Below are 24,236 nucleotides of genomic sequence, written 5' to 3' on the forward strand. Positions count from 1 at the left end.
GATAGCTATCGATCGTGTCTTCAATTCAACTTCTGCTTGGGCAAAGTGCCTGGAAAGACTGCCGCATTCGGCAAATACCGAGAAGCACCGAACCCCAATTTCCCCAACCCTTGTCTCAGTTTAGCTATTACACCCCCAGTTCCGGGGAAGTGTGGCCGGTAGGGATTAGTTATCGGCAAGGTTCATGGGGGGAGGGAGTTGAGTGAGAGTTCGAACTTTGGGGGACTGAATGAGTGGGGGCTTTGGTACCTATGTAAGTATGTAAGCCAAGTATCGTTAATCGATGGTTACTCACGATCTAAAGTAGGTAATATTAAGTGATTGATATTTAATAACTATTTTAGTACTACTAGTAATTAGGTACGGTACCTATTATTCTTTTTTTGTTTTTTGTTTTAAATGATTTCGGCCCAACTGGTTACCAAATTGTGATATATGATATTAAAGTTATCAGCCCTGTAATTGGGATTATCGATACACTTTCCGATATTTACCTAACGAAGAGGCGAGGTGGGGATGCAGCCGAGGCACTGCTATTAGTGTAGGGAGGCATTACTATTAACAAGGCAATAATTAACAAGGCAATAATAGGAGGGTGTAAGTTGTTGTTGTTGGAAGTGTGCTGTAAAATAACATGGCGTGCCGCGTGCAATTACAATTTACACCAACATTAGATGAAGAAGTGAGTGTCCCGGGGCTTCGGAGTTAAGCTCATCCCATCACAGCACAGCACCTTTTTCTTACACGTGGGGGTCTGCAAAATCCTTTGCAAGTTTCCATTAGTAGTATATAATTCAACGGGGAATCGGAGGGTGGTGGTGAACAAACGTATTCGGGAGACCCCTATGTGTAATATGTATGTGTATGTGATGGGAAGTAGGCATCATGCAAGTTAGTTGAAATATACATATTGAAGCAGTTATGGTTCATGTAGGGGCTTTTGTGCTTGGTTGGCTGCATGCAACGATGTCAAAGCTACCCAGGTTGAGTAGGCATATATCGCGAATATTATGACGGTGAAGCAATATGTATAGGTATATTAGTAATATTGCACATTCTATAGGTAGGTACGCGTAGTACCCTTGATAGGTATGTTTGCAGCTTAGTATAAGCTACCTATATTTTCCATGGCAGGGCTATTCGAGAAAATGTATGCATGCTGCTCTCCTAGAAATTTCAGCATAGCTAGGTAACTATCTACTACGCCGTAGTTATTATCTGCCGACAGCATAGGCGCCGTAGCCTACTAAGCAGTCCCCGGAATTGTCGTCAAGGCGCTAACGGGCTTTGCAATGTCTTAAACAAATGGTACCCTGAATGCTTCTAAAAAATTTCTAGAGGGCGAATTGGGGGTTGGGATCTAGTGGGGGTTTCATCGTTTCCAGGGGAAAGGAACGCCTTCCCCATTCCCACTCTTTCGCCAATCGCGCCCTTAGTGTACCTAATGCTCGTATGTGAGTTCGGCTCTCGCCCCTGGAAGAGAAGCTGGTACGGGAGTCCGGAGTGGGTCTGATAGAACCATTAAGAAACCTCAAGGTCTCGTTGAAGAAACGTGGGAAGGGCTATGTGTACCAGGTAGTTGGTCGTGCTCAGCGCTGTTGGTTAATGCACGATAGACAACTGTATATGTAAGTTGTAGGTAGGTAATGTCACCTGGGTTTTCGCAAAACGAGCCCTCCTGCCGCCTGCCCCATTCGAGGTAGCGCAACCGGTGCATCCCGCAACATAGGATAAGATAAGTGTATCTTGAGGGGATTCACTGCCTACCTAGGTATGTAGTCAACCATGCTGACACACCCACCATGATGGCTTTACTATGTAGAGCAGGTAACAATCGTATGTTGAGGTTGCGTTTTCTTCTAGAACCTGTCGTGATCGTCAAAATGGGTTCTAACACCTGCCTTCAAGGGGGACTTCGCTGGTGATGAATCCTCATGTGTAGACTCCTTTGGGCTCCTCTGGTGAGATGTGACGGCTCCTATGCTTACAACGTGGAGTAAAATGGCAGTTGGGCAGATTTGAGTCTGACGTGGAAGGTTATGAGTTATCTACATAGCGCTGACAGTTCGAACGTGAGGGGGGTTGTAGTGTTGTAGTGGCTGTTGCAAAGCCTCAGTCAAATCCCGGTATGTCGGGTCTGATGATAAAAACGATTGGATAGTAATGCGATGATTCCAATAATTCCAATATTTTCCAAGCAGGGCCAAATTAGAAAATGGGGTTTCGTCGTTGGATCACCACAAACCACAAGCTAGGTAATTACATATTACATAGTAGTCGTGAATGACCATCCACGTAATAACACGACAAGAATTTTGGATGTTAAAAGGAGGCCTAGGCCGTTTTTAATTCCTACACTCAAGAAACACGACAAGAAATTAGCGCGTAAGTGTGATGGAATGTCAACCCAGCGAGCAGCGGAGGCGCAAGATGTGATAGAGGGACGAATCTATCGTCGGAGCGTGGGGTTACGTCGGACGATTGGCGGGTGCGCTCCGCTTGTTGGCGCCCTGGCTGGCGAAGCACCGCGACTGAGAATGCAACAAAATGGTCACAGGGCTGCGTGATATTTGGTTGCTCATCGAGAGGAGGAAAATGTGACTATCAGTTTGTGACTATTACCATAGTAGTTTTGCCTTGGATATAATCCCTTGGATAAGAAGAGATTTGATGTAAACTAGGTAGCCCAGGACGGTCAGGACCTAGGTAGCCTCGGAGGAAAAAAGAAGACTACATGATTAGTAGTAGGGCAGCTAGGGCTACTACTATACCCCAAAGAACACGTGCAAAGGAATCATCACTTACATGTATGCATTGAAGCTAATCACATGTTCAAATGTGTGTATGTATGTATGTATGTAATGTAGTAGGCTATGATGACATGTGAGAAGGAGGCATATACGATAGGCAAGCATATCGATATTTCATTTGTTCTTTCTTTAGAAGTAAACTGATTATACAGACATCTGGATGAATGTATTGGTGCTACTTCGTATTGTAATCTACAATATATTCACAATCAATTAGATTATGCATGTAAATACATTTGTAATATTGAAGATTGAGAAATGTAAAATTGTAGAGAATCTTAATTGGATCAAACATTGAAAGACTTGACTGTATTGTGGCTGAGGAGCTCAGCTGATCAGCTTTTCATATGCGGAGAACTTATTAATACTACTAGTTGACAAGTGAAAACCCCAACTTTTGCCGCCACAATTCTCCGTACGGAAGCGAAACAATTTCCTTGCCCGTCTCATTTCTGTTCCAATGATGTATTGTACAGTATTTACATATTTACTGTCAGGTACATGCCTGGGTTAGAACTTAGAACATTGAATTTGTGACCACGAGAACGGCCAAGGACAACGCATACGTTCAATTAATGGCTCCTGGATGGCACATGGGCATACCGCAGTATCTGCCTGATCAAATGTTGACCAAAGCTGGCCAACCCATCGAATATACTACTAGTAGTACATACATTGTATTATAGATAACTAGATGTAGGATATCTTTTATGTACATATGGCATATGTACCTCCAACATATAAATATGGACGGACATGTACAATTTAAAGGAAAAGGTAGGTACATACATACCTACATAAGAATAGCTGGCCCTGTCTTACACCTGAGCTATGCGCTGGCATTCTCGTCTGGGGGAATAACGTGCTCGGATGGGGTCGTGTTGTCATTGTTGCGAAATGGTTCAAATGACTGTCCAAATTCGATAACCGAAGCCCAATTAGTGGGCAGTCCGTAATAGATTCAATGCGGGGGCGGTCCGTTGACAGAGGAAAACAACATAGGCCGTTTCAAGTTACTAAAAAGAGATAGCATCACAAGGTATGTTTGCGAGGCGACTTGCTTAAATTTTAGCCCGGGCCCAGGCAAACCAGGTCCGTCGATCCAAGGGGCCGAGTAGAGTCACGTCACCGGCGCTGCGTGCGTACTCTGTTCATCCTACTGACTGTTCCTACTGTTCATGCTGTTCATAACAGAACAGCACAAGCAATCAAATGGTGCACCTGTAACAATTCGACCAGATCCAACGTTTGGCCGAGCAAATCGGCCGTCACACATGCCTGTAATCTCTCTTTGTTGCCTGACTCTGGCCGACATTGTGGCATTGTTCTGATACCAGCTAGCAACTTCAACACCCAGCTTCTACCTGTAATTACCTAGTAACCGTAAGGAAGGATCATGATTCAAAAGATAGTTGTATTAGGTTCAGCCAGTAAGTCATCAAAGGTCACAAATCACACATCAATTGATTTCTCGCAGCTGAATTCACAAGTCGTGTCATTTTCGTGGTGAACTATTTTCAGCTACCTCATGGTTATTGTACTATGAAGTGATATTCGGATTCATATGATATTTAATGATACCTATGTAGGATTTCGGGAGCCCAAGGATACATGTACACGACAACCCTGACTACCCTTCAAAACTACCATCAATGATATCTACCATATCTACTAGGTAATCAGCTGACCCTAACATCGAAAGTCACAACTACAGCATTCCTCCTAGGCATATGATTTGCCAAGAAGCCATGATTTGTATGATTGACTCGCGATAGGTAGCCTTGTAGGTTAGATATGTATGCCGACATGTAGATATGGTAACTTGCCTGAAAATGACATCTGGAAGACAACGAAGGAGAATGATAGCAAAATAGGAAACGATAAGCTTGCAGATTGGCCAGCTCACAGATTTATGACCACATTACCGCATTAGAAACAAGAAGCTGAACAAACGGGTGGCATGTGCCTTACTTGGGACAATGGAGGGACCGCTTGCGGGTCCAAAGTGCAAAAGGGTCTGCTGGTCAGTTGCCTTGTCGGCACTGAGAAGAAATGAAGAATTGAATGCACGAACATGAATATCAACTGCCCTAGGTAACTACTACATAGTAGTATGGTAGGTAACTACATACACTATGGTTAGTATGGACTGTATGGTTACTGGTAGTTATTAGTATGGTTAGTTACTGGTCACTGGTCAGCATTTAAAAACGATTGATTCGGGAAACTGGACCTACTGACCGCGGGCGGGTTTCCGGGTACGCATGAGAGAAGATTGAGGAGAGGGCTTAAGTACCCCAATAGGAATTTAATACCTAGTTTGTTCTAGACGCTACGCTAACTTCAAGTCTATTCCTAAAAGAGGCAAAGGTTTTGTGCACTAAAGGGGATATTTCGGGGCGAGTCTGGCCGCTGGCGGTCCCATCCATCGGAGAGGGAAACAAGCGCCCAGTGCTAAGGTTTGTATGTAAGTACCTAGGTATAGTTATACCCAGTACGTACCTCTGCGCGTGTTGGCAAGGGTTGATTTAATACTGGGTACCGTCAACTTGTAACTCTGTACCGCCCCTGGTCCCCTGATCCTACCTTAGTAGTACGTACTACCAGTAGTTCCGCCGCCACTACTCAAAGTACCTCCGGTACCTTGACTCTCTCATCACCCCAAGGAATAGAGTGCCCCGCCCTAGAGGACCCAGCAGAGAAATAACCTTGGAAAAGGTACAATTATACAAGTGTACAAGTATACATGAGTACGTACTCACTTTACATAGGTACAAAGTACATCAAATATGTACATGGAAAAAGGTACTTTCATATGTACCTAGTAGCTAGGTAGTAGGTACGTACCTTACCCAACGAGACTTGCACACCGCGCCTTCTGCCCTCCACCTAACCTACCCACTCGACTCCCTCCTATCAAATACATATGTACACACCTACCCGCTCTCTCCCTCCCCTTCTTCTAAGGAACCTCCATCGTGAACCGACGAAAGAGTTAAATTTACTCTTAAAGTGCTAATATCCTCGGCGGTCGTAGCATTGATCACGACTAGCATTAATCTACAGCTCGAGTCCACTCCCCACTCAGCTAGTATCCTCTACGAGAAGCACGCAAACCAATATACATCACCAATTTACTAAACTTCGACACCTTTATTCGATCCCTTCTCCTCGACTCCCCCTTGCGCTTCGACGACCACGAAAGAACATTCTTGCCAATTCAGTACATTTTCGGTGCCGAATATCCTCTGGACTACCTCTGGAAACCCTTTTAAGAATTATTACCACCTGAGCTGCCGTCCAATTCGACATTCGCGATCGGATTCGCGAAACCCTCATCACCATATATTCTCAACTTCTTTGTCATAGTCTGCTCGAGCAGCCGAGCAGCCACTTTGACGACATGCCTTGTAAAGCTGAAGGCCTAGTCCTGACCGTGGACCCAAATGTCATCCACAAGGTCGACACAAATAATCCTCAAAATCTCTTCAGCATGTGGACTGGTAGGTACCCTTCAGGGCTTATTTTTCTTTCTGTCTTTTGTAATTGCTACTGACCCAATGTCTTAGTCTTTTCACGATGTGCCGATTCAGTAGAGCAAGGTCGGAGATTAGAGAACCTCAGCTGGCGATTATGGAATAGAGAAACCTTTTGCTGCGAAGCCAAAGGTTTATCTGCCGCCGCCACCACATTACCGAAAGACATCCCAGAGCACCAACGATTACCCGAGGTGCCTCAATTATCTGGCAGCGTCGACTCTGTTGCCGACGAGGAGGCTATTGACTTCACCACCATTTCCGACCCAGTTGAGATTGTTCGACCCCGAATCGTTCGACAGGACTCTTGTGCCAGTAGTCGAAGTAGAGGTCGTGAACGTCACATCACTTCGGACCATCTGGAAAAGATGGTGGTCTCTATCATTCAAGAGAAGGAGCCTAACCTAGCGCCACTTCCGGATATGAGCTCTCCTTCGGTTGAGTCGTCGGATGCTGATCAGACACAATCTTCTTACCCAGAAGCAGAACAAACACCCCAAACACCAGTTAGCGAAGCCGCATGCGAATTAACCGCATCATACCAGTCTTCGACACAATCAAAGAGTCAAGAAGCTCCCGCCACTACAGTTATCCGGGGCTTCTCTCCGTCGCACATCCCATCCTTCCGCGTCTCGCATGAGCCTAAGATCACCGTACAAGACCCAATCCCCGATCCCCAATCTTCTCCCGCCCCGAAACCAGTACAGTCCAAGAAGCAGCCACCCAAGTTCAAGCTAGGCGACTCTTCTAGCAACGAGTCCTCGCCCCAAAGCATGGAAACCCGCCAACCGATGCCGCCGCCTTCCAAGCGGCCCATGTTCGAAGTTGGCGTTGGCTCTTCTGGGGATGATGAAAGCCCTTCCCTCAAGAGTGCTATGCATTCTTCTCGTCCCGGCTCTTTACTCAGTGCCCAAAAGAAGCAGACTTCGTTCAACAACCAGGTGACTACACGGACTATTCAGACACCCAGTGACCAATCCGATAGCTATATGGACGAGAGTGCCATCGATGACGACGACGAGGATTCTGAGTGGGAAGATTCTATTGAGGAGAGCGGCAAGTCGAGCGTGGATGACGCAGTCACATTCAAGCGTGTGCCGTCAAAGGCAAACCTTACCTCGCAGAGGTCGTTGATCAGCCTCATGTTTGCCGGGCAAGAGGAGCGAGTCAAGGGTCTCAGCAACTATGCTTCTCATTCCACCCCTGCGATCCCTCAGCGTGCACGAAACCTCCAAAGTCACTCGAACATGAACATTGTTTCCTCCCCGAACGATTCCGATACTGGGCTCGAGATGAGGAGGGGCCTGCGACCTACACCGCTCAAGCCCATCACAGAGATCCCTCGATCCAGCGCGCAGCCAATAATGACGAACCCGCAGACCCACCACCACCAAGCTGCGTTGTCTCCTAGGACAACCAGGAGGAACATGTTAGCTACGGAATTGACCGAGTCGCTCCGTCGTCAATTATTGTGGGAACGACAACAGAAGACATCGACTGCCAACGCGGTCCTCAAGAGGCGCCACACATCTCTCGATGTAGCCAATCTGAAGCAGTACCCCGAGAAGGCCTACATGGGCAAGGCCAAGGCTAAGGACGAGCCTAACTCCAGCAGCTGGAACCAGTACTTCAGCCGAGAAGACTTTGGTGGATATCATGCTCAGGGCTGGTAATCCGCGATATAATTCCAGAACTTACGAATGAGAATATACCATCATTCGAGATGCCGGCGAGCACTCGATGGCAGATCATCAAACTGCCCTGTACATTTTTTTACTCGGTGTTATTTTTCTTTGGGGCATTGCGAGGAGGTTGCTTTCCACAGTACCGATTGCATGCATGAGGCCGGCGTTTAATGATGTTGTTTAATCAAGAGGCATCGACTGCCCATAATTCACACACTGCATGGTTAGCTAGTGGGTTGATGGCGCACTGATCCACGGCGTTACAGAGCATCATTTACAGCTTACGGCCCAGTCGTCGGGTTAATGGCAGTCACCTTCAGCTTTTTACGTTTTATCTGGCACTTAATCGGCGTTTGCTACCTGGAATGATACCACGGTCCGCATTTGATTTCCGCCCTGGCAAAGGGCTGCATTTGCTTTCTGCTACTCATAGTGTGTATTTCAATGGAGAATCAGAGGGCGACCTCGCAAAGAATTGGGAGCGGGGACCAGAGGGGGGAGGATGAATTACAAAAAGGGAAAATCAAGGAGAGTGTATTACAATACTTTACAGCCTTGGCCGTCACGGCGAAAAGGAAAAGGTTTGCTTGTTAAAAAGGTGCGCGGGACAGCGACCCAGAGCAAACAAAATCAGGGAGGATAACAAAAAAGAAAAAAAAAGAAGCATGCACCACGACCACAAAAACATAGTAAAATCTTGAAGGTCTACAAAATAAAAAGAATAAAATGACATCAAAACACTTGATAAGACTTGATGAATCGTGAATCGTGAATCGTGATCCTATAATAACTGCTATGTCTGTTTACTATTGTCTAGGTAGGTATCCAGTCAAGTCTGGTATACATGATTATTGGCCTTTGGTCTTTGCACACCGTAGAAGCTGGAGCCAGGAAGAGGTGAGGGCCAAAAATGACACTGCGCTGCTGCAAGCTGGGGGTACTCAGTTCCACAGAAGTGCATGTGAAAATGAAGGAGTTTAGCGTCATTGGTGTTCTCGTTAACGCAAGCCGGCGGAGAAAAGAAATAAAAAGTTGCAACGCTGGCATATACACCACTTATTCTTGGTGGTCCCCTTTTTTTTTTTTGGTTTTGATTCCTGAAGGGGGAAGTCTTCCAGACGACTTCGGAACCCATGTATACCGGACAGATTGTTCATATGTGAGCATCTTAAGACGCCTAGGTATACAAATAGAACTTAGAGCTGGTTTTTGACGTTGCGGTTGCGGCTACGGATGCACCCACCACCACCACCAACCCATACCCATATCCATACCCATACCCATACGACGCCAATTACTGTAACGTGTAGCAGGGAGGTAGGTCATCCCGTTTCGGGTATGCCGACGGGTTGTCGTTCGACGACCTGGGTGATGGTCACGCTGGATGATATATATAGTAAGCAAGCAAGCAATTTCATTATTCTCTTCATTATTGCGCTACTATTGCTATTATTATTGTTGTTGTTGTAATAGCTACTACTAGTGGAGGTAGGTAGATATTCAAAAATAAAAGGGGGCCAGAATTATAATTGTTACGTATAGCTCGGTCGGTATGCAGGTCTAGACACTCGGAAAACAACAGTATCTTAGGTAGTAGCTATGGCGATTAGAAACTCGCGAGATGCGCCCTTACCCACACCACTTGCAGCACATTACATGAGAAGGCAGTCAGTCAAGCTGCAGTCAGGACCCTTGATCGACAACCCTTTTTCTGCCGGCTGTCGTTCCAGGGAGAGAACTCTCCATCCATCCATCCATCCATCCATCCAGGGCTCTTGGTTTTTTTTCTTTCAACACTAACCTGTAACCTGGGTACACCTACCAACTCTGGCATCTTACCCACAGTAAAAGACGTATGGTGTTATGTAAGATATATGTATGCTTATGGTCTTTGACATCTAGGGCTCTTAGAGGCTGTTTGGGAGCATAAGTAAAAAAAGACTTATGGGGAATTAGTGGGTTTTTAGCAAAAGGATAAGTAAAGTGTTTGTGAGGTATAATTTTTCTGAAACCTATTATAATTTTACTTGTGGATCGAACCATAATACTTTTTTTTTTATTTAATTATTTTTTTTAAAATAGTTTATGCTTATTAACTTTTCATAAGCAGTTATTTAAGTGTTTATTTTTATTTATATCTTTACTTATAAAAGGGTTATAAGGGTTATAAAGGCTTTAAAATATACGAATAACCTTAAAAGGCTTTAATAAAGCCTTTTGTTTTAAATTTAAGATCCGATGTAGCGGTGTGGTTACTTTAAAGGCGGTTATATAGGTATTATAAGCTTAACATATAGCGGCGGCAGTTAATTTTATTAAATACCACCCGCACCGGGCTAATTAAAACGCTGTAAACTAAGTTTATTAATTAGTTAATTAATGCGATTTAAATAAGGCTTTAATTAATTAATTTAAAATAATATTAAAGAAGTTATTTAAGTAATATTTATGAAATATTAAAAGGTATATAATCGTATAATAAATTTAAGTTTAACTTATCGTATTTTTTATTAACGCTTGGAAAATTTATATATATAACATACATATAAGTTAATATTTATATATAAATAATATAAGTAATAATATAAACATATTAATACTTATCGACATTAAGAAATGCGTTAATTGGTCGTGGTTTTAGTGGAGAATAACCCCATAATTAAAACGCACTTTAACATACTTATATATTAAAGTGTCACGGACCATAAGTATAAGCAAAACTTATGCTCCCAAACAGCCTCTTAGACCCCTTTCCCTGAAGATCTTCTGACTCCTTGCTCCTCCTCCCCCCTCCCCTCCCCCTCCCCTCCTCCAATCCCCAATGATCGTCGACGAGTCGTCTGGGGAATAACCCGTTTTCATTGTTTGGCTTTTCCATTCAGACGTCTTTGCCATAGGCAGCTTGACGTAAGTAACATATGTCGGCAGCTAAATATACATACAAGGGCCAAGTCACAAGAGCGACGACCATGAGCTACAATGCGGTAGGTAACCTAGGAAATAAATGGAGTCGTTTCGGGATTCGCGCGCATACACATAACTAACCTACATGCACACACAGCATTGAAGTTGAAGCTTAGAAACAATGGGGAGGGGGTTTTGAAGGTACGAGGGTACATTGAATCCAATTGATACTACATATAATCATGTACATAGCATTGAAGATGTCAATTGATTGCAGATGATTGCTTGGGATCGTACTAGCATTCTCGGATGCGCAAGCGAGGGTTTTTCTTCCCCTGCCTACGGATTGTACCTACTTACCGGCTGTACCACTATTTTGCTTAACTACTAGCTGGGCCGTTGGAAGAAGACGAAAAAGAAGAGGGAAGAACGTAACGTAGATGGTAAGAAGGTAAAAGACAATAATAGTAATAGTAATAATGACAACAATAGCAGTAATAGTATAAATCCGGGTATTCGGTTTTCTTCTCTCCAAGACATAGTTACATATAACTACATATAACTACATCTGCGAGTAGGTACCTAGTATTGCTACATACATCCGTAGTTAGATTCCGTACAATACATAAAAACCAAGAATTACTAGATTCGGACCCTTGGGATCTCCTTTAGCGGGTCTGCCCGTGTAGATGGATGGGTATTAGATCCAACAGCGTTATAAGCGCGGTCAACATTTCGACATCGCATCTAGCCTCTAGGCAGTTACCACCTGTGTAATAGCTTCACTAACATAGCAGTAGGTAGTGGTAGTATATCTAGTAGTAGTACAATACATACCTAGCTCTGCTTACACAGCTACATATCTACTTGGACCCCTCTTCTTTATAATCAAAAATTTTCCCTTTTTTTTTTCTTTACCAGGTAGTTATAGTTAGTTAACTATGCAAAGTCACATTCCCCCTCTCTTTTCAACCCCATTTATATAACTACGAATACTTTTTAGAGCAAAGCTAAGGCGATGTTACGGAATTTTATGTGGCCCTGCGGATGACGGCTCACGCACAGCAGCAGCAGCAGCAGCAGCAGCAAAAAGAACGAATCCCTCGTCATGTTAATATTATTATTTATTTTTCCTTCCGAGATCGACATTCCAAGTCTCCCATCTGAGTAAAAAGGGGATTTTGGCCGACTTGGCCTTTGCAGAGTTTCACTCGACCGCCAGGATTGCGGGCCAGGCAGGCAGGCTTTCTCGGTGGGAAAAGAGAGGATAGGTACCTAAATAGGTGGTGTTAAACTACATACATGTAGTGTATACCGATCCGAGCGGTATAGATAAGTATAGATAGGCAGTATATGTAGGTGTCAAGCGGTGAGTTATCCGCGCCGCCAACGCTAAGTATTCCTTCCTCCAAGTTACAGGTGACAGGTACCAGGTAACGGAGGGGCCGTAGATATATTATACCTACATATATAGGTATGTAGCCTTAGATACATAGAGATGATTAAAACCTCTCAAGGCTGAAAAAGAACATATATACATGTAAAGCTCAAGCTACCTATGTACATACATACATACCTGTATGTAACTCTGCTCTGTGCTGTGTGTGACAAAGAGCTCATGGCTTATATGTCCTATAGGATTTACCCCGCGTGGGCGGTATAAGCGATGGAAGCTTAGCAAACGCGAGAAACACCACAGCTTGACCTCTTACAACTCGTCTATATATATTTATCTGGTGCTTTGTATCGCACGAGACATACAATACATACCCACTTACCTACCCAGCATCAACACCATGTAGTACATATTTACATACCTCGCGGGTGGTGAATATATAGAAATTCAATAAATGAGCAATAAAATCTCTAAATTTAAAAAACATAAAATATTCTAAATTACTTCATCCCACACTTCCCAATTTTATCATTGGCCAACTTGTGTGTCACGAGTCACCGCTGAGATTGAGTTGTCTCCTCTCCCCATTAACCTTGAATCACACCTCACCTCCTATGCCTATGCACATGTATGTAAGTATATCGTTACCTACCTACATACATACATGCCAAGGCATCTACATACGAACTGGGCAGACATCAAGTTAGGGAATCAGGTAATAGGTGAGGTGTAGGGCAGGTATACCTCATGTGTGCCTACTTAGACCTACATATGTACATATAATGTACATACATTACATATGTGAGATGTACCTACAATAGGGGTAGGCGGTGCGGTTGCGTCTTAGAGTACATAGTTATGTAAATTAACCAGGTTGTCTTGAACAACATGGGAATTTTCAAGAAGAACAAAACCACCATCACCACCACCATGTAAAAAACCAAAGAAAGACAAATAAGTATTAAACAAAGAGCCCACTCTCATGCATGACATGAACAAATCACCCCTTCATAGGGGGTTTTTTTTTTGACTGACGATAGGGCTTATCGGGGCTTTATCGAAATACATACATACATACATACATACATACCCTAGGCAATGTGGGTTGGGTCGAACACACAAAGCACGATGAGTTGGCCTACCACACCCAAAAGCTCGCCGTCGCGTGCCAAATCAGCGTTCGAGAAAACCGTTCGCTCACCGACTTTTCTGAACTGCAGGCATAAAACATTTTTTTAAAAAAAAAAAATAATAATAAAAAACGCAACGGCGGCTCCCCGCGCGCCTGGTAATCAGATGCTCACAAGAAAAAAAAAAGAAAAAAAAGAAGGTCTTGGGGCTGGCGCTACCTAGGGGCATGCAGCAACGGATGCACTATCTTGAGATCATGACACTTATGTAGTGTACCTATGTAGGCAAGGTCTGCCTTAGCTTTGGGCCAGGCTCGTGAGATCTAGATACCTACCTACCTACCTACCTACCTACCTATTTATTTTATTCTTTTATTAATTTTTTTTTCTTAGGTAGGTAGGTGTATACCCCTCTTTTTATCGTCTTCATGAGTTGTTGCGCGATGTGGTTTGTTTCAAAATAGGGTATAGCTAGGCGCCAGCAACAAGTGGTTTATCGCAAGCCTCACTCACCCATCCCATCATCCTGTATTATAGTTAGTTATCAGCTGCCCAGCTTCCACGGGCCATCAGACGGCCTTCCCCCTTCCCCCTCCCCCCCTTTCCCTCCTTAAGAAAAAGCCAACGTTCAGCCACCTTTACCGTTATATGTTGTAACTTAGTTTCTTTCTTTTCTCTTCGGGCTAGATACACCTTTTTTTGCATGCCCTCTCCGTCCCGTAGGTAGGTATGTATGTACGATGGGAAACAGGCCTACTGGCGCCATTCTGCCGTTTTGGTGGAGGCACCAAATCTTCCCGCCCGTCCGGCATATGCCAGTCATTTGAGTTGCGGCGTCTAGGTAGCCGAGGAAGCCCTAGTGATGGGCATACATACATACATACGACTACCTGTATGTAGTATAGGGCAGATAGAGCTAGTACGTACGTACATACATACATACATATAGATACAATACTACCATGTAGTGTATATGTAATATGTATATGTAGGCAGGAGGGCTGATAGACATCCTCGATCGGAGAATATTGATCCCGTGAGAGGCTGGCCAGACCAATATAAATCCCAATCCGTCCATTGTCTAGATGGATATGTACTAGGTTAGGTAGGTAAAATAGATAGATACTGTAGTAGCATGTAGATACATTACATATATGTATGATTTTCCACCGTTGTACATACACATTACATACGTGCCTAGGCACCATAGCGTCATAGCAGCTGCAGCTGGGAATCCGCCGGGGAACTGGATTGGCGCCGATTCGAACGGGTTCGTGAAAGTCATTATCGTTGTCCCTCGTGGGGGATGGAGTAAGGAAAGAGAAGATTGGATGGATGGGCTAATAGCAGGTTAGGCACACACAGAGAGAGAGAGACAGAGACACACACACACACATCTGCATCTGGTGGTCAAGATCCCTAAACAGGTATATCTCAACTAACATATTACTACATAGTAATGTACAATATTTTGGGCCATATGGCCCGCTGACTTGGGACAGCCTACCAAATCTATGCACCAATGCGTTGTCAACCATAGCTCTTGTGATGATTTAACAAGGGGGGGGAGGGCAGCATCAGATGTGTGTAGGTATAGGTACAGGTATAGTACCTCAAATGCATAGACGAAGATGCTGTGGATGTAGGTACCTAGTAGGTATTGCAGAGCATAACGGCGCGATATCCAAGAATTAAATGTATATCAATTATTATTCTTTTTCTTTTATTTATCAATTCTTTTTTTTGTTTTTTGTTTTTTTTTTGTTAATTGATTGTGACCATGAATGACAATTCTTTCAACCCCCATCGTCGTCATCGTCATCTACATATTTTTCCCAGTAATTAAAGTCGGTTTTGCTGGGTTCCGAGGTTGGCAATGAGGGGGAGATATGTACTACTAGTAGTACCAGATTACCTAGTAGTTAGGTATTTTTCTTCTGTTTTACCGATCGGTCCTTTTCTTTAAAAATGCTCTTTAAAACCGTTTCGGCACCACTCGGTTCAATTGAGGATTGCTCAGCTATGGATGGATCTCTTTTTTAGTTCTTATGGTTGTAGGGCTCTGCTTGCAGTGTTTTATGTACAACCAGGTAACTATGTATGGGTTTTTGACAGGTACTCAGGGTTTACTGTGTGCTAGGCTGCTAGGTAAACTTAAAACACCCATGGAAATATCCATCCATTTTAGTTGGTTTTAATAACTTAGTTGATTAAATTTAGCCGCCAAGTGATTCGCCATCGCGGAGAGTGTGTGCCCCGCACTCTTCTAGAAGGCTTCTAGCGCTTCCCAGGTTCTGTTCAACTCAATTGATGTCAAGGTGGAGCTGTTAGGTAATTGGTGCTTACATAACAGGCCCTTCTAGCACATGATTTCCCTACGCGGCTCCACCAAGGAAACTCCAGAAACTCCAGAAAGAGACCGAGAGTTAATCCATTTCTTTTTCCAAGTGGGCACTAACTACCAGTCTACCATACTATGTACTAGTAACTTAGTAGTAAGTAGTTAACTATTACTTTAGTTATTCAGGAACCCTATGGTAAAAGAGCCCCCTTCTTGTTCGTAATAAGGCCGAAACGCGTCCATGCGAGAGATACATATGGGACGACGATACGTAGGTATCGATAAAGAGAGAGGTTAGTGGAAAGAGGCGAAAAGAATGACGAAACTGATCCATCTCTAATTATCACGCGACATTCATGAAGATCTAGAGAAAGAAAAACGAGGCGGGCTTTTGAAAAAAGAAGAGTGAATGTTACGTTCCTTGAGTTTTGTGCAGCCATTCAGAACACGAAAAACCCCCTTATTGACTTTTCAACCCCGTTGCCTATGTTACGCGTCCCATCACCAACCAAAAAAAAAGGGGGGAAAGCAAATAAGTTTGCCACCTTTTGCCCTGCCACTCTCCGCTTCTTCCACTGCCCATTAGCCTGTCAACATCAAGCAATCCATCCGTACCTATCTCTGCCTCTCTACTGGACATACAACGTACATATCACATGTACGAACCTGTCTGTACTTACATAGGTACTGGGTAGCTAGGCAGTTAGACACAGGTAAGTAGATAGACACACTATGTAGACATAGTTACCGTACTACGCACCACCCGCACACCCTGAAACTCTGCGGATCATTCCATTTGTCAGGGGAAAGTCTGATGTGCCGGGGCCTTTTTTTTTACTGCTGCTGCTGCTGCTGCAACACGCAGAAAGGGTAGTTAGTTAGTGGTGGTGAGGGGCGGACCTGAGACGAGTCGTTCAGAAGGGACGCCGAAGAAACCGCCCTATCCCAAGCCGGCCTGGACGGATGATTAAAAAGGCCGTTCCCAGCCAGCCAGGCCCCATAGCCCTTTTTTCACGGTTTTCCCCGGCCACGTGGAGCCGAGGCGCCGGGAACGTTGTGTGTGTCTATCTGTCCCTACACTGCCTATGTAACGAGGCTAGGATCGCTCCCAGGGCTGTAGTAAGGTAGTAGTTAATAACTAGCTAATAACTAACCGTAGCCATTTGCCATTATGTACCTTACCTAGGTATTGTATGCATATCATTGTACACACCGCCAGACCTTGTCAAAAAAGAAGTGGAGCGTGCTAGATAATTTCACGGACGCCTGACATCGTCATCGTGGATATATCGGAAAAGAAAAGGAAAAGAGAAAAAAAAAAAAAAAAAAAAAAAACAGCCACTTGAAGATCCAAGGACCCTCAGCGGCTTCCCCTCCACGATCTATGGAAAGCGTCTCCATTTTACTTGCTAGGTTACTGTTAACTAGATCTCTCTATTCGCTATACGGCAACTGAGTTATGTACCCTTACCCTTCCTTATGTACAATACATACATACCCTACTCGCAGGGACCGGTTGCTTGTTAGCTTAAGGTATGGATGGTATGTAGCTTAGTTACATACCTAGCTGGGCTGGCTAGGAGAATATCTCCTCTACTTGCTGCCTCTCTAGATATGTAATTACCTACCTACCTACCTAACCCAACCCTACTGCCCGCCCCCTTTAGCGGCCGGAGCTATTTTATCAATGGGCGAGGCGATTAAAACAGGAAAAGATAGTAGTTAGTCGTCCCTGTGATTCCCACCCACCACGATGGACCCCTAGAAAGAAGAGCCGCGGCCTTGTTAAATCCACATGCCTAGGACATAAGCTTATTATCCTACCCTACGTGCGTAGGTACGTAAACGTGAGCAAGTTAAGTGCTAGGTAAAGCAGGAGTCTAGGCGAGCTTGGTATGCATCGTAGTATAATTGCACTGTTACATAGGTACGCACGGGGTTTGGCGGTACCTTACCTTACCTGCTGCGCTGCGCTGCACGTGCGGCGCATCAGTGCGGCGCCGGCGAGAGGTGCTTCCGGGCGCCGGGATCTGACATCCAGGACGGGGGTGTGTGGTGTTCGCGGAGGCGAGCCGGTGAGCATCATGTAACGTCGGTCTGACCCAGCGCCAGCGCCAGCGACAAAGGTATGTAGATAAAACTGATAGATAATAACTACATACATATCCCTAGGACCCCTTTGTGTGTGTACCTATGTGCCCCGTGCGGTGACAGGTTGGCAATCGCTTGGGGCAGGAGGCGGAGGATGGATGGATGGATGGATGGATGACTGGAAAAAAAGGGGGAGCTGACATTTGGTCATCGTGCATCCGGATCGCCGAGTACTACATACGCGCCAATGGCGATGTTATTATCACGGATGATTAATTGGGAAGAACCGTATATCTATTATCCATAGATACATAGTGTACCTACCTACTTACATGTCTCGGTAGGTAGCAATCCAAGTCCCACAATACACACATACCTAGGTAGAGTGCATACAAACTTGAAGTAACACGGCAATGCAGTGTTGACATCGAATATATATCATTATCGCGTGTCTCGTAAACTCTGCAAGATCCAGTTTTGTGCCAACGTAGACACCAAAACCCCATGGGCACGGCACGAAACTCGGGGGTGATAGACAATGTAATGTTCAAAGCGTTTTTTTTTTGGATACATGTAAACAATTCGATATGTAATTATTCTTTTTCCTTCTTGTAACTATATTTTTTATGGTTCTTTATTTTATCGCTAATATATTCTTAATTTATCGATCCCCTATTTTTATTATTTCTCAAGTAGAATGGAAAAAAAAAACAAAAAACACGAACAAACTCCACAAGTATTTCCGCTTCCCGCATCACATCTTTCTTCCTCCTTTTTTTTTTTGAGTTCAACGCCGCGTATCGTTAGGGCGGAACCGCACAGAGAACAAGACACCCAACCTGACCCAAGCTTCTGGGATGACTTTTCCCAAGGCGTGGGCGGAGGACCCTTTTGGACCCTCCCTCTCTGGATCTTTCCCACGAGTTTTCTTCTGCCATGTACCGGTTTTAGCTTCGAGGCTTGTTGGCGAGGCCTCACTGTGGTGTCCTACGCGCCGTCAGCTGACTACGTAGGTGCATTACGCGATCCCGACGTCCTAACCACCCACCCACACACACACACACACACACTCCCCTTTTCCTTTTCCTTGTTTGCGTACCTAGGTATGTACCTAGTAAGCGAAGGTACCTAGGTTAGGGTTAAGTAAGTTAGCAGGTTAGGTAAGATACATACATGGCGAGGGAAGTATTAGTTGTTCTCCTGTGCGCTGGGTCGACCGTCCGTTCCCCCGCCCCGAGCTACGATTTGGCATGTGGGTGCGACTCCGAAGGCCTTATTTTCCTCTTTTTGGATCTTGCCCCGAATTGGCGAAGAGTCGCGTGCCGGACTTCATCGTCACCCTAACGATTTGTATAACCGGCGACTTATCTAGGGCAGCTATCTAGGTGGTAGGGACAGGAAGTAGACATGCTGGTTAAGGTAGAGTGCCCATGATGATGCTACTGGACTTATATGAATGACCAAGTGAAATATCACCCGATACTACCCCCATCTCCGTCCCAGGTTCCTTGCGACAGTGGTGATAGATATATGTCATGGTTAAGTATCGCAGGAACGGCGAAGTCGTCAGGCAAGCACACACCTGAATAGTGAGCTGGGGAAGGCTGACGACATCAGGCCCTCGCACAAGCGTCACCAGCCACCCCCAGACTTATATACGAAAGCTTAAAACCGCTTTTCTGGCTAGCTCCATGATTCGCTCCCCAAGCTGCCGAGATGGAGCTAGCTACATGTGGTTGGCTACGATTCTACCTATCGGATACTTATGTAAGACAGGTGGTACATTACCTACATTGATATAGTGCCATCTACATAACCTTTAGTCTCATCGAATGGGTTCACGTCCCTCGGAACCAGAGCAGAGATGGTTCTAACTCTGAAGGTGCCCCCCCCCCCGGAGCCGCTTCCACCCTCTCAAGCGAGGGCCTTGGGGGTCTAGGCCTGCCCGAAGCTTCGCGCCGGCTCGGTACACGCACAGATGGCTGGGCTTCTACCCAGATTCTCGGAATGTAGCGTCTTAGTCGAATCTAGGTTCGTTGGAATAGCTCTTGCAGCAGAAAGTTTCCCATGTGAACGGTGGGGAAGGGGAAAGGGGTGGGTGGGCAGGAGACACTAGAGAATATTTAGAGTTTTGCCTAGAATACGAGATGTCAGGAGCCCAAGGGGGATGATCGCTAGGTAGGTAGGTATTTGAGGTACATATATTTATATCCATATGGATATCTACTTACCTAGGCAGTAACTGGATCGATGGAATTGAGCAAGGCACTAGAAAATAGGAGAGTCCATGTCTCCGTGGTAAATCCGATATGTCGTACGGTACCCTGCTTGCCATGACATATCTTGTAGTTACCTAACCTGGTTTATCCCCTGAATTGGCTTATATATAATGTTATTTGAGTACCTATATACCGAATAGGGTAGGTTATGTAATTGTAGGTACCTGTATTAGCTGCGCGTCTTGTAAGACCAAGACCCCCTATCCCCAACATTATATATCCGTATTTGATGAACCCCTATTTTGGCTTCAAGAACAAAAGACTAACCCCCAAAACTTGGTCCTAGGCCTATGACTTGAAGAATATGAATAGTCTGATGATGTGTTATGTAATAGCCGTAACGAGAACGAACGACTTACTAGGTATACCTTATAGGTATTTGATCTTAGAAATCAAGACCACAACATCTGAGGGACCGAATGAAAGACCTACGTAACTATTTATTTGAATAGAAAGAACGTGGTTATAATCGAATTCGCGCTGCCGCGCGAGATCTCTCGAATACTGTGTGTAGGTAAAGAAGAGAATAGTACACTGAGCGCTGGGTTCATCTTAACCATGACTTTGAGCATAAGGAAGAAAACTGATGGGCGACCACATACGTGCATGAATTATTGAGTAGGCCTGATCTAGCTTCTTTGCATATGAAGGAGGTGTATAGCAGTTGATATAGATACACAACGACTGCTGAGCCTGCCACTTACACGCGGAAGGGAAAGGGGTTAGGCAAAAAAAAAGGGGAGAGGAAGAAAAACGGTACAATGAGGATTTAGCCTGTTACATAATTCATGTTGAACCTGCTGTGAACTTTCGTATATAGGATAAATTACAAGGAATATTACAAGGACTTCGATGCGTATCAAGCAAGTAACTAGATGATAGGCACCTACCTCCCTAGGTAGTTAATTAGGTAGGATCGCCTTCGTCCATCTTGAACATATCCAGAAAGGGAGGCATCCAAAGGCAATCAAAGCTACGACGCTTCGCGTTGAGGGAAGAACTACTCGCCCCGCCATATCACCCGCCGGATCAGCTGGATACACGACGAAGAGCAACATGGTCCGAGATACATCTAAATAAACCAATGTATCCCGTGGTATTGATACAATCTGACTGCATTAACTGCACGATATAACACCAAATACGACTAAAACGTAGAAGGGTGCTGCCAATCTAGTCGTGGGCCAGCCTCCTCTCTGTCATTCCATATAATATACCTACCAAGAACTTTGGGCCTTGCAATGTTCTTTGGGGTTATGGTGGTAAGTAGGTATTATACCCACATCGAAGCTAGAATTAGAGAAGGGGTTTAGCAGTGATATGAACACAAGATTGAACATCTAGGGACGAAAAAATGGTTGCCATTGGCAATGTGAACCCAAAGAAACGTTTGAAGAATTTTATAAGTGAATAATTGATTTAGAAATTGAGCTCGCTACATGAATGCTTAGAATTTCGAATGTAAGAGCCACTGCTTCTGGGTATAATGGAGAATTGGCTCTTCAACTGGGGAAAAAGGTATCTCCATCATTACATGAGAAAAGGAAAATGCTGAAACTATAGTAACAGATGACTCGGACATAGCTCTCCTTTCTTGAAACTCCAGAGACCTAAAATCCAGGCTCATCTCTTTCCACCTTCGGTGTCGAAACTGCATTCCTATCAGCAAAGGGGTCATTTTCATCTTCGTCCACCAAATCATCCTCTTCCGAATCTGGCTCTGGAGCTGGATGTAAGATCAATGCCGGTTTTGACGCTGCCGAAGGTCGTGGGGGCGGCATAGGCCTGGGAGGAGGGCTTGGGTTGATACTGAGATGAGCCATTTCTGACACTGGGCTTGATGGGTTTGCCGGTGACATTGATTGACTATGCTTCTCGGTTGCCACTAGTCACGATGATAAGTATTGGGAAAATTTTGATCCAACGCAGCATAATTGCTTACTTCTGTAGAGGTGTGCTTGTTCTGCTAACTCATCCTCCGAGTCACTGTCCGCGTCAATAGAACGATCCAGTTGCTCGTATGTCATGAGGGCCACGACAAGCTCGTCGTTGGCATGGAGAAGGCCACCAAGCCATTGCTCATCTTCGACATGGTGAATCTACCGAGGTCAGTAAGTCGTCATCAATAGCATGTCTCGAAGCCATACATAACGTAAGATTTTCCTCCTCAGTTTCTTACAAGCTTCGAATCGCTCCACAGCTGCGGCGTTCTCTGAGATTCGTTCTCGTTCCCGGTTAATACTTTGGAGAGCATTCGTCAAATTTGTGGCTGCAAGCGAAGACTCGGCGATTGCGACCTTCATGGTATCCTTTTCAGCTTCCAGATTGAAGGGCTTCTGTTTTCTCTTGTTCTTGTCCTTTTCTTTCTTCTTCTTATCCTTGGAGGAGCTAGAGAAGAACGAGCCTGACCCGGACGTTGATTTGGTATGACTGAAAGACTGAACAGTTTGGCTGGGTTGAGGGTAGGCCACAGGCGGTCGTGAGGACGAAGCCTGAGATTGGGGAGACTGCGGTGGTTCGGCTTCGTCCTCCGAATCGCGAAAAGGGTCCTGTTCCGTTTCACGGAGCACCTTGGACTTTGCTTGAGTGACAACTTGTTTGCGTCGTGGGAGTTCCTATCACTGTTACCCTCATGGGTCGGTTTCTGATTCGCCGAAGAGTCTTACCTTATACAGCATGGCGATCCTTTCGAGGCCAGGGGTACTCTTATATTCGGCAGCCCAGCCCCTGAATAGCTCGGAACACTTTTTCTTAACATCTGGATCTGACAGGTCCGAAGTACCGCATACTCGCAAGCGCTCAAGTAGGGGTTCGTCAATGAAGGTTCGCTGGAAACGTGGCCCTGCGTTCTGAATCAAGCCGTCGAGAAGTACAAGTGCTCTAATTTGCCTATGAACGCTACCATACTTCAGCTTCTTTCTCAAGGCACGAGCAGCTTCTGCAGGGCCAGAATCTTGTAGTTTGATGACCTCGACTAGGTCAGGGATGCCGCTGAGGTCGTCTTCTTCATATTGTTCGCTAGTGAGACGTTCTACTGTCACCGTAACAGCAGAGAATGGTTTCTTCTATTTCAGAGTTAGAAAAGCCCACAAGTACGGACAAGTGACCGTTTCATCTTGTAGTAGAGCAACGAGTGAAAAACTTGGGTGGTGGTTGTAGATTGTAGATATCGGCTCTGAAAAAGCGCATGATAATGGAGCTACCAATGCACGAATAAGGCACATGCGCAAGACTTACCTGAGAGAACATATTGGCGGGAAGTAGAGCTCTGACGTCAGGATAGATGGGCGTGTATAGATTCGGTCCTCATGAAAAGATTGTGTAGATATGTCGAGATACGGAATTAACTCCGGTAGATATCAGTGATATGTAAGAATACCACAACCTCAAGGCGACCACCAGGCTATTCAAACGAGCAGATGTAATGCGAAGATCCGGTAAGGCAGAATAAGTCGCAGACGAATAAAATCGCGTGGGTTCCTATAGATAGATGAATGTGGCCTGCAGTCAGCAGGTCCTGGGTACCTAAAGTACTAGGTAGGCTGTCAGTCCGACTTCAAAGCCTTCAATGTTCAACACTTTCAACACAAAAGCACTTGGGAGTCAGACTTGAATCAGGGCTACCTAAGCTTAGATGATCTTGCATTCCTCGACAGTGATTGGAGGTTGGAGATTGGAGGCAGATCGATGAAACAGCTCGGGGGAGAACTCCGACGGAAGTGAATCGAACCACCAGTAGTAGGTAGGTGTAAATGGAGGTATTATGTCAGGTAGGTATCAACTGTCAGGCACATGTAGGTATGCCATACGTTAGGTATGTAGCCTACGAGGTATTGAAGCTGGTGAGGTTCAACGTTCGGCAAGCTACTTTGATCAATGCGGGACATGCGGGACATCATTTGAAGGTTGAGGTGGGGGTGGGGTCTTAAGTGGGCCTGAATAAATTAATTGGCACTTCATGGCAGTAACCACCTAGGTTAGGTACCTAGTAAGGAGTCAAACTGTCAAATGCATTACATAGGTAATATTGTTTTTATGGCAGGAAACACTACGCAACGAGAATG

The 24,236-nt window shown here is 44.9% G+C and overlaps 3 protein-coding genes across 3 annotated transcripts; 1 reads left to right on the forward strand and 2 right to left on the reverse strand.

Annotated features, from left to right (window-relative positions):
* Positions 1–6,021: 6,021 nt before the first annotated feature.
* On the forward strand, positions 6,022–8,306 carry GGS25DRAFT_247251 (DUF1752-domain-containing protein). Its single transcript, XM_049257170.1, has 2 exons — positions 6,022–6,313; positions 6,380–8,306. The coding sequence occupies exons 1-2, from the start codon at positions 6,214–6,216 to the stop codon at positions 8,017–8,019; spliced, it is 1,740 nt and encodes a 579-aa protein (XP_049118098.1). The 5' UTR covers positions 6,022–6,213; the 3' UTR covers positions 8,020–8,306.
* A 5,483-nt stretch (positions 8,307–13,789) lies between these two features.
* Positions 13,790–15,284, reverse strand: GGS25DRAFT_487593 (uncharacterized protein). Its single transcript, XM_049260725.1, has 3 exons — positions 15,112–15,284; positions 14,644–14,973; positions 13,790–14,542 (listed from the first exon to the last, which is right to left on the reverse strand). The coding sequence occupies exons 2-3, from the start codon at positions 14,744–14,746 to the stop codon at positions 14,145–14,147; spliced, it is 501 nt and encodes a 166-aa protein (XP_049118099.1). The 5' UTR covers positions 14,747–14,973; positions 15,112–15,284; the 3' UTR covers positions 13,790–14,144.
* A 6,277-nt stretch (positions 15,285–21,561) lies between these two features.
* GGS25DRAFT_487600 (uncharacterized protein) lies at positions 21,562–24,094 on the reverse strand. Its single transcript, XM_049260726.1, has 6 exons — positions 23,782–24,094; positions 23,410–23,705; positions 22,839–23,237; positions 22,320–22,787; positions 22,115–22,271; positions 21,562–22,057 (listed from the first exon to the last, which is right to left on the reverse strand). The coding sequence occupies exons 2-6, from the start codon at positions 23,419–23,421 to the stop codon at positions 21,783–21,785; spliced, it is 1,311 nt and encodes a 436-aa protein (XP_049118100.1). The 5' UTR covers positions 23,422–23,705; positions 23,782–24,094; the 3' UTR covers positions 21,562–21,782.
* Between the last annotated feature and the right edge of the window lie 142 nt (positions 24,095–24,236).

Source organism: Hypoxylon fragiforme, assembly GCF_022984875.1.
Source record: "Hypoxylon fragiforme strain CBS 206.31 chromosome Unknown GGS25scaffold_4, whole genome shotgun sequence".
Taxonomy (NCBI): Eukaryota; Fungi; Ascomycota; class Sordariomycetes; order Xylariales; family Hypoxylaceae; genus Hypoxylon; species Hypoxylon fragiforme.

Coding starts and splice junctions, on each gene's coding strand:
- GGS25DRAFT_247251 (XM_049257170.1), top strand. CDS start 6,214: ATGCCTTGTAAAGCTGAAGGCCTAGTCCTGACCGTGGACCCAAATGTC. Junction 6,314..6,379: donor TCTCTTCAGCATGTGGACTG/GTAGGTACCCTT, acceptor CCAATGTCTTAG/TCTTTTCACGATGTGCCGAT.
- GGS25DRAFT_487593 (XM_049260725.1), bottom strand. CDS start 14,746: ATGACTTTCACGAACCCGTTCGAATCGGCGCCAATCCAGTTCCCCGGC. Junction 14,543..14,643: donor CCTAGGCACGTATGTAATGT/GTATGTACAACG, acceptor ATATCCATCTAG/ACAATGGACGGATTGGGATT.
- GGS25DRAFT_487600 (XM_049260726.1), bottom strand. Junction 22,272..22,319: donor GGAGGAAAATCTTACGTTAT/GTATGGCTTCGA, acceptor TGACCTCGGTAG/ATTCACCATGTCGAAGATGA. Junction 22,058..22,114: donor ACAAGCACACCTCTACAGAA/GTAAGCAATTAT, acceptor CATCGTGACTAG/TGGCAACCGAGAAGCATAGT.